Consider the following 11,371-nt stretch of genomic DNA (forward strand, 5'->3'; position numbering starts at 1 on the left):
TTTTTGTTTTGTTTTGAATTTTGACTTTGCATTTTAATAGAATAAGCGTTGAAAAAACAAAATGATTTTATTTAAAGAAAAAAAATCTCTCAAAGCCACAAATATATACATATATATATATATATATATATATAATATATATATATATATATATATATATATATATATATATATATATATATATATATATATATATATATTCTTAAAAAAATATATATATAATATATGTATTCAACATTTAAAAAAGACTAAAAACCGAACTTTTCAAAGCTGCTTCCTCGACCTAAACATGCTTATTTTTTGGTGCTTCTGAAACACTTCATCATTTTATGATTGTTATCGAACTATGGCACTTCAATCTCTAATTATATATATATATATATATATATATATATATATATATATATATATATATATATATATATATATATATATATATCCAAAATTTCTTTTAAGCTCCAAAAATGTAAATATTTTCATAAACAAGACAAATTTTCTAATTTTTAAAACCATTTTTTTAATAAAAACAATTCATGTTCCGACTAACACTAATCATCTTCAGTTAAAATTAAATATTTAAAATTTGTTAAAATACTTATAAAAGTGTTTAAAAAAAAAATACAAATATAATTATTCTTATACAAACAAATAATAATATAAATACAAAAATGCAATAAAATCAGTTAAAAAGTTTATCACGTCATACAAAAGAAATAGGAAATAACAAAAGAATAGGTCAAAAAGATTAAAGGTCAAAAAGATACACAATATGTATAAAAAATAGCAACTAAGCAGAAAGTGTCATTTGTACACGGTTAACCCGTTTATTTATACCAGGTTTTGAGCATTCTATAAACATATTTTCTTCAAGTTTTAGCTCAAATTTGTTAGATTCCGAATCTAACACAGAAAAACACTTATCATTTACTTGCATGAAACAGTTTTCATTAGCATGGAGATGTTTATAGATATGAGACTTTTATGAGATAAGATATCCGGGTCTTGAGATGGCGAGTAGTTTTGTCTATATAACAGGAGTTACATCCTGCACATACGAATTTATACACCACGAACGATTTGAACTCTAGAGGAATAGGATCTTTAGAAGAAAAGAATTTAGAAATTTTCAGTGAGGTAAATACTAATTTAATATTTGCTGAACGGCGATATCTTTTAGCAATTGAATTCAGTCTTTTTTTAGTTGAATCAGATATTTTTTCCAAAAACGGAAGTTTAAAATAAGACAAAGATTCTTTGATTTTTGGTTGTGGTGGAAGATTTGAATTAATCTTGTTTAAATATGAGTTATATATTTTTTAAATGCGCCAAGATGAGTGCATGTTTCTTTGAAATACGTTAAAGAGGTCGTTTATGTCAGAGTGAAACCCAAGTTTAGTACTAATAATTTTAAACGTTCTATCGATTAAGCATTTAATTAGACTAACTCTGTACGAAAATGGAGTGAAACTATAAAAGTTAGTGTGAAGACTAGAATAGGTTTTTTCTATGAAAAACGGTAGTGGTAACTGAAGAACTAGTTTTGTGTAGAGTTACGTCAAAAAAAGATATTTTTGAATTTACTTCTTGTTCCATAGTAAAAGAAATAGAATTGTGTCAACTATGTATCTAAGAAAAAGATGTGCGTCATTTTCTGACTGGAAAGCAGCACAAATGTTATATATATATATATATATATATATATATATATATATATATATATATATATATATATATATATATATATATATATATATATATATATATATATATATATAATAATAATAATAATTAGAGGTTGAAGTGCCATAGTTCGACAACAATCATAAAATGATGAAGTGTTTCAGATGCACCAAAAAATAAGCATTTTAGGTCGAGTAAGCAGCTTTGAAAAGCTTTGAAAAATGTATATATATATATATATATATATAAATATATATATATATATGTATATATATATATATATATATATATATATATATATATATATATATATATATATATATATATATATATATATATACTTAAAAATATATTTGTGGCTTTGAGAGATTTTTTTTCTTTAAATAAAATCATTTTGTTTTTTCAATACTTATTCTATTAAAATGCAAATTCAAAATTCAAAACAAAACAAAAAAATTAGCAAAAGAAAAAGAACATGAATAAAAGTAAAAGAGAAAGAACAAGAAATAATAAGTATAAAAACAAATTAAAATATAAAAAGACTATAACTCAACCGAAAATCCATTTTCAATTCATCGGAAATCAAAACAAACGAAATTTTAATTGTTAAGATATCCCACTAACAGATTTTAATTCGGTCCTGTGTTTGATGTTTATTTTGATTGATACGATTCCAACTACGGTGCCATTCATAAATGCATATTACGCGCTGTAACTTATTTATTACTGGGAGTTTATTTATTACTAAGTGTTATTTATTCCTTTTGCAAAATGTCGTTAATTATTTTTTTCAGAGATTTTTTTTTCAACTTCTTAATATTTCATCAAACTACAATTCCACTCTGTGACATAATAAATAAGTCATGGAAAATAAGAAATTGTTAAGAATATACTGTTCACTATATAATGTGTTTTAGTTATGCATAAAATATATAAAATAACTATAAAATAAATTGCAGAGCATATAAATTATCTATTGTATTGTATAAAACATAAATATAAAAAATAAAACATTTAATGTAAAATATAAAGTAAACTTTGTAATGCATAGCTTAAAATATACGTTATATATATATATACATATATATATATATATATATATATATATATATATATATATATATATATATATATATATATATATATATATATATATATATATATATATATATATGTATAAATAAATGTATATATATATATATATATATATGTATAAATAAATGTATATATATATATATATATATATATATATATATATATATATATATATATATATATATATATATATATATATGTATATATAAATGTATATATATACATATATATGTATACATATATATATATATATATATATATATATATATATATATATATATATATATATATACATATATATATATATATATATATATATATATATATATATATATATATATATATATATATATATATATATATATATATATATGTTCGCCCTGGGCGTAATTTCTACGGCGCCCCTAGCTCAATTTAACCCCATTCATAAAAAAAGGCAAAGGGTAAAATAATCAATTAGTTTCGGCCCTTTATATTCGGCGCCCTGGGCCATCGCCCAACCAGGCCCTACCCTAACGCCGCCACTGTATATATATATGTATATGTATATATAGTATCGATATATAAGTGTAAATAAAGAAATTCATGTTTTCTTGTTTCAGGCATCTTTATTTATTTAAGTTTCTACATTATTAATATATATACAAACAAATATTCAATTCAATAAGTACTATTTATATGTATAAACACTATTTTTATCAATAAGCACTATTTAAATATTTAAACACTATTTATATTTATAAAAATATTTTGCAAAAAAAGTGTAAAAGGTAATTCTTCATTAAAACTTTTACTCTCGTTACTGCCACAACAAAAGTATTGCAAAATAAAATATCTACTATATAAGTTATAATATTTTTTTATTAAAAATATTTATTAGATTTGTAATTATTATTAAATTTTTTTATTATTAAAAGATAGACATTGTACCCGTCTAACGTTAAAAAAAAAAAAAGAGATAACAAAAATTATTACAAGTAACTTATGCGTAAACCGTTTTCTGTATAATTATGAAAAACGCCATTTTGTAGTAGAAAACAATAAACGTCAAATGCTCCCCAGGTAACGGCAATTTTCAACGGAAAGTTTTCATCGTTTGTCATTAAGTTGGTGTTTGCACCATACTGTAAAAGTAGCTTCACCATTTCTAACTGATTATTTTTACAAGCATAGTGTACAGCAGCCCAACCAAGGTAGCACATTGAGTTCACATCCACATCCCTTCTTTCAAGAATAAATTGAGCATCGTCCACATCTTGCCTTACTACAGCATTAATTAAAAAGAGCTCGTTATCAGGGCGTGAGAAAGTTCTTCTGGCTCGACGTCTTTTTGATTGAATGTTGCATGATTGCGATCTTGTTGGAATTGTTTTTTTATTTGGTGATACCATTTTTTGATGTCTAACTTTTATTTGTTTCGCAAAATATATTTTAAAAATAGAAATAAATTTGCAGTCAAAATAACATCAAATTTCTTTTCTCTTTTTTTTTTTTTTATTTTTTTTTTATTTTTATTTATTTTTTGTTATATTAAATTAAAATCAGTATTAAATCATTATAAGAAAATGTTTTTTTAAATAATTTCTATTATTTATATTGTCAAAATAACAATATTTATATAACTTTAAATAAACAATATTAGGGTCTTTTAGTCTATTAAAAACAAAATCTCATAAAATAGAGATAAAATCCGTTATTTGAGAACTAAAGTTTTTTTTCTTTAAATTTAACTTTAAAAACCTATAAATAAGCTAGCCAAACAACGTATGCGTGAAACGTTAATTTAAAAAATAAAACGTGTAAAGTGTTTTGAAAAAAAATAATTTACCGGTTATCAGAAACTTTCAATTTATCTCTAAATAGTACTACACATTGTGTCTTTTTGTGGTAAAATAATATACTCACAATCATTTTTATAAATTTATACAAGCAAGGGGGTAAAATAAAAAAATATATTTAAATTAGTTTTATGAATGTCAAAAATATAAATCCATTAAATATTAATCTATTAGCTCCTGGAAAAAATTATCTGCTGATCTAAAACCTTTCAATTTCTCTGACTTTTAAAAAAAGCATTTATTCTTCGGTTTTTGATTTTTAAAATTTTAATATTTCGAAAATCTTGATTTATTCAAATACTTCTATTTTCTCTGGTTTTCAATATGCTTTTTTTAATATTTTTCTTTCTTTTAATACTAACATTTTGACATTCTTTATTATCAATAATATTTATTATTTAACTATTAATATAATATCATTTTATCTATTTATTCATCTCGGGTTTTTATTTGACTATTTATTCTGTACTTTATACAATGTATATATATATATATATATATATATATATATATATATATATACAACCCTTAGATGTTGTCCGAAAGTTTTTTCGATATTTTGTTGACAAAAAGTAAAAATTAAAATGCAAGACCGGAATTTTTTTTATAATAATGATAGACTGCCTGCCCCAACCAAACCCTCAGTCGATGTAGCAGCACTCCCTTGCGGGTCAGGCTATTTGTCAGTCGATGTAGCAGCACTCCCTTGCGAGTCAGGCTATTTGTCAGTCGATGTAGCAGCACTCCCTTGCGAGTCAGGCTATTTGTCAGTCGATGTAGCAGCACTCCCTTGCGAGTCAGGCTATAAGATAGTCGATGTAGCAACACTCCGCGCATGATTTACAGTAAAAAAAATAAAAATAAAAACATTTTATTAAAAAAAATAAAAATAAAAACATTTTATTAAAAAAAATAAAAATAAAAACATTGTTTATATTGTTAAAAACATTCAAAATGTTATAAAAACATTCAGAATGTTTTTAAAAACATTCTGGTCAATTAAATTTGCGTTTTTGTGGTTTTTTTAAAAAACGATTAATTTGTAATTAAATTAATGGTTTTTACTTTCGTCCAACACGGAAATGTTGGACGAAAGTCAAAAGTAATTAAAAGTGACGTATGTGTTGGCGTAAGAATCACTTTTTTCCTTCCGCTCTTCCTAAAGCCAACAAACTATAGATCTATATATATATATATATATATACAACCCTTAGATGTTGTCCGAAAGTTTTTTCGATATTTTGTTGACAAAAAGTAAAAATTAAAATGCAAGACCGGAATTTTTTTTATAATAATGATAGACTGCCTGCCCCAACCAAACCCTCAGTCGATGTAGCAGCACTCCCTTGCGGGTCAGGCTATTTGTCAGTCGATGTAGCAGCACTCCCTTGCGAGTCAGGCTATTTGTCAGTCGATGTAGCAGCACTCCCTTGCGAGTCAGGCTATTTGTCAGTCGATGTAGCAGCACTCCCTTGCGAGTCAGGCTATAAGATAGTCGATGTAGCAACACTCCGCGCATGATTTACAGTAAAAAAAATAAAAATAAAAACATTTTATTAAAAAAAATAAAAATAAAAACATTTTATTAAAAAAAATAAAAATAAAAACATTGTTTATATTGTTAAAAACATTCAAAATGTTATAAAAACATTCAGAATGTTTTTAAAAACATTCTGGTCAATTAAATTTGCGTTTTTGTGGTTTTTTTAAAAAACGATTAATTTGTAATTAAATTAATGGTTTTTACTTTCGTCCAACACGGAAATGTTGGACGAAAGTCAAAAGTAATTAAAAGTGACGTATGTGTTGGCGTAAGAATCACTTTTTTCCTTCCGCTCTTCCTAAAGCCAACAAACTATAGAACTATATATATATATATATATATATATATATATATATATATATATATATATATATATATATATATATATATATATATATATATATATATATACTCCCCAGTGGGAAATCAGCTAGCGAATAGCTAGCTATAATTGTAATAACAAAGGCAGCTTTTGGTCACGAGAATCGCTAGCTTTTTTAAGTTAACGAAAAGCTATCGATGTTTGTAATGATAAAGACAGTGACTTGGCTTCGAGGACAGATAGCTTAATAAGCTAAAAACCCACTGGCTATTGTAGCTAGCGTCAAAACGTAATAAAATCGCTGTCTAAATAATTTTGATATGTAGCTATCAACCAGCTATAGATTTGTAGATGTTTTGTAGCTAGCTGCAAAGCTACAATATGTAGCTAGTGACACAAAGCTACAATATGTAGCTAGTGACACGCAATGTTTAAAGTTCAATTATTCTCAAAATTATAATAGACTCAACACTAAAAATCGAGTTTTTAAAGATGTTAAAGACATTAGGAAAAAATAAAATAAGAAAAAAAAAATTGCTTGAAAATTGCTGTAAAGCTAGCTAGACGCTTGCTAGTCGCTAGCTCATTTCCCATCAGGTTTTGCTAAATATTGTGCAAATATGTAAAAATTAGGTTTTAAAACTTACCAAGCATTTTTTGATTATTCTAAACCCATCTCAAGGCTATTTTTTGAGAGAAAGGTCAATTTTTTGGTCAAAAATTTAACTATCTATTCTACACTTTATACTGTTTGTATATATATATATATATATATATATATATATATATATATATATATATATATATATATATATATATATATATATATATATATATTTATATATATATATATATATATCTATATATATATATATATATATATATATATATATATATATATATATATATATATATATATATATATATATATATATATATATATATATATATATATATATATGTATATATATAACTAGTTAAGTATTCCTCAACAGATTTCAAATTTTATATTTAAATTGCCCAGTGTTCAGTTTTTATGACCATGTAAAGTTTGTGGCCCCCGCAAATTGAGGGGGTAATTCTTTACATGGTCATAAAAACTGAACACTGAATAATTTAAATATAACATTTAAAATCTGTTGATGAATGCATAACTAGTATATATTTATAAAAAAAAAAAAAATTCAACTCATTGCCCTCGCGTTTAAGGAAGGCGGGGGACTAAGATGTTACGGTTCTTGTTCCCGTTCTCCTATTACAGTAACTTTTTTTTTGTGAAGAATCTTTTCGTCATACATATAAACGTAAAAAAATTTGGAAATTCTTTTGTTCAAAAGTTGGTTATTTCAAACATTTAAAAACTTTTCTACGCCACTGTGTATATACCGGTTTTTGCATCCATTTAAAACAACCATGACATCCATTTAAAACAACCAAGACATTCATTTAAAACATCGTGACAATCAATTAAAAGAATCGTGATTTTGAATTAAAACATTTAACGCATGCGCAATCTCAACATTTTATATTATTCAAAAATAAAGGTTTTATTTTAATATATATTTTTATTTTTATAATTCAATTTTTTTAAATTACTTAAAATTTTATTTTAAAATATAATGTTTATTTTCTAATTTCTGTAGAGGTATGTCATCTGACCTAAGACACGCTTCGAAAAAGCTTTCGCAGTGTGTGTAATAGTTCAATAAGTTGACAGTAGGAATAGATAAGCATGTCTCACACATTCTTGTAGTTAATTCATTTCTTCAAGGAAGTGTTGAATTCGTTCGATCGTGCCTTTTTAAAATTGATTGCATTGTGTTTCGATTAACTCCTGTTAACGATGAAGCTTCAGATTGAGTTTTTCCTTGATCAACGACTAGATTTACAACAAGATCTCGCATGTTTTGAGAAACGGGATTTCGCGGTATAAAGATTCAGATTGAGTTTTTTGCGGAATGAAGTTTCATATTAAATTTTTCTTTGATCAACGACCAATCTCAAAACAAATTTTTGCGTATTTTGGCAAACAGAATTTCGCTGCTTGTTCTAATGAAAATCTAATATGCACATGCGCTAAATGTTTTAATAGGAAATCATGGTTGTTTTAATTATCATCATGCATGTTTTAATTGAACATGGTTGTTTTGCCATTACAGTATGTGTATAAAAAATATGTACCGGGTTTTGCATCCATTTAAAACAAACATGACATCCATTTAAATTTATAATAAATTCCAAGAAATTAAAATAAATTAATATAATATTATTAAAAAATAAATTTAAATAAATAAATATATAAATAAAACCTTTTTTTTTCCTGAATAACACAGAATGTTGAGATTGCGCATGCGTTAAATGTTTCAATTGAAAATTACGATTGTATTAATTGAAAATCACGATTGTTTTAATTGATCGTCACGATGTTTTAAATGAATGTCATGGTTGTTTTAAATGAATGTCATGGTTGTTTTAAATGGATGCAAAAACCGGTAAGGAAATTTGCGAAAAGAATTTTTTGAAGTTTTATATATCCAAAAATGCTGAATCTTCTTTTGTTTTCTTTTTTTAGGTATTAAAGTTTAGAAAAATAAATATATATAAAAGTTATTATACCAAAATTTATATTAAAGTTTGCATCAATATTATATTAATGTATCAATATTATATAAATGTGTTTTTATGAATCTGATACGTAATAGTTTTGTATATATATTTTCTTTTTTTCACGATAACACATGTATATTTTATATGGTATAACAGGAGAAGAAAAAAAATAAGTAAATAAAAAAATTCATATTTCATTTTAATGCATAAATTCTGATTTGCAACTATTCTCACCTCTGATTGATTTTTTTAGTATCGACAAGTCTTCAGACTTTACCCCAAGAAAATGTTGGGAAGTAAAAACCTTTTTTCTTCATTCTTCACATTCTCAAAGAAAGATAGCAGCAATTACAATTGTTTCAAAGTCAGTAGTAAACTGAATCAAAAGAAAAATTGACACAAATGTGCCTCCAGAACCAGACCACGTTGGCAGAAGTGTCAAAAAAAGATTACCACTCCACGTTGTGACTATAAAAACAAGGACATTTGTATTAAAAACAGAATAAAAAGTGTGGCTCAACTAGCTACAATGGTAAACAATGACGGAATCAACGTCTCCAAAATGGCAGTTCGGAAAGACGGCTGAGGAGAATTTAAATGGGTCATTTTTCAATTAAAAAACCACGTTTAGTTGAAGCCATGAAAAATAAGCGACTGGAATGAGCTAGAAAACACCAGAAAATGACTATTTAAGACTGGAGTATAGTAAATGTGAGTAATATTATTGTAAGAACCCTAAGCTTTATTATTTAAAATATCTTTGTAATGGTTTACAGGTCTGCCTTTCTGGTGTGGTCTGTTATCTCAGCAATGGGTATGGGTTCCCTCTACATTGTGGAAGGGGCCATAAGGCAGGATCAAAACAAATGAGCACTGGAAAACAGGCTCCCGCCCCAGGTCCAAGAATGGTTCACTGGTAATAACGAGTATATTTTCATGCATGACTCGGCTCCGTGACATAAAGCTAAGAGTGTTACAGCATTCCTAGCTAAAAAAATGTGCTATATATAGCTATACATAGACAATATATAAGAGTTTACAAAATGGAAAATTGTCAAAAAGATCATCACTACCAAGCAGCAATTGGTAGAAACCCTTATTAGAAAGTGGTATAACAACTCCAGTCTTCAGGACAACGCAAAAATCTGCATAGAAAGCATGCCCCGATGCCTGAGAGCCGTTGTTGTAGCAAAGGGTTGCATTAAAAAGTATTAAGATTATTACCTTATTTTTTATTTTAAAACTTTTTATAAAAAAATAAATTGTAATTAAGAAGTATTTATGTTGTTTTAAATTCTAAATGAAGCCCTCTAATGATAGAAACGATAAAAAATAAATACAAGATACGTATTTAATCATTTAAGTAGTTTAAATCTAAAAAATATTTAAAAATTTTAGTGTCACTAATAATTAGGCCACCCACTGTATATATATATATATATATATATATATATATATATATATATATATATATATATATATATATATATATATATATTTATATATATATATATATAAATATATATATATATATATATATGCCAAATTTGTGCGTTTTGTAGTTAGGGAAGAGTTGCCTTAATTGGAACACTTAAGGAATACATTTTTTTTTTTTTCTTATGTTTCGTTCTTTTTATTACATTTTAAATAAGTATTTCATTACAATATTTAAAATACAAATATATAATATATATATATATATTTATATATATATATATATATATATATATATATATATATATATATATATATATATATATTTATATATATATATATATATATATATATATATATATATATATATATATATATATATATATAATGATCTTTATTTAAAAAATAAAAGAACGCAGATATTTGGCAATTTCCTATATTGCAAACTCTTATAGATTTACTATGGGGTTCTTGTCAAGTGAATTCCCCGGCAAATCCAAAACCTGCTGAAGAATGCTGTTACACTCTTAGCTTTATGTCACGGTGCCGAGTCATGCATGAACATATATTTATTACCTAAGATGGCTTAACTATAAAAACATTTATGATCTGATTACAACAAACAGCCAACCCTACTATACTTTTAACCATAATTTGACTTAACTAATTGCACTGTTATTGGAAATAAATTTGTTTTTACAAGCTTAGCATTTTGTTCCAATCAAGGCAACTGGTTCCCTAAATTGGAGCACTTTAATTCCTTAATCAGAACAGGTTGTTTTTTTTTAAAAAAAAAAACGACAGTAAAATCAACGAAAATTGATTAAAAATGATTTTTATCTTTACTATGAA

The 11,371-nt window shown here is 25.0% G+C and overlaps 1 protein-coding gene across 1 annotated transcript; it reads right to left on the reverse strand.

Annotated features, from left to right (window-relative positions):
• Positions 1–3,746: 3,746 nt before the first annotated feature.
• On the reverse strand, positions 3,747–4,166 carry LOC136087970 (protein phosphatase 1 regulatory subunit 27-like). The gene has a single exon (XM_065811605.1). It carries the CDS (start codon positions 4,164–4,166, stop codon positions 3,747–3,749), a length of 420 nt encoding a protein of 139 aa, XP_065667677.1.
• Positions 4,167–11,371: the final 7,205 nt, after the last annotated feature.

Source organism: Hydra vulgaris, chromosome 12 (genome assembly GCF_038396675.1).
Source record: "Hydra vulgaris chromosome 12, alternate assembly HydraT2T_AEP".
Classification (NCBI taxonomy): Eukaryota; Metazoa; Cnidaria; class Hydrozoa; order Anthoathecata; family Hydridae; genus Hydra; species Hydra vulgaris.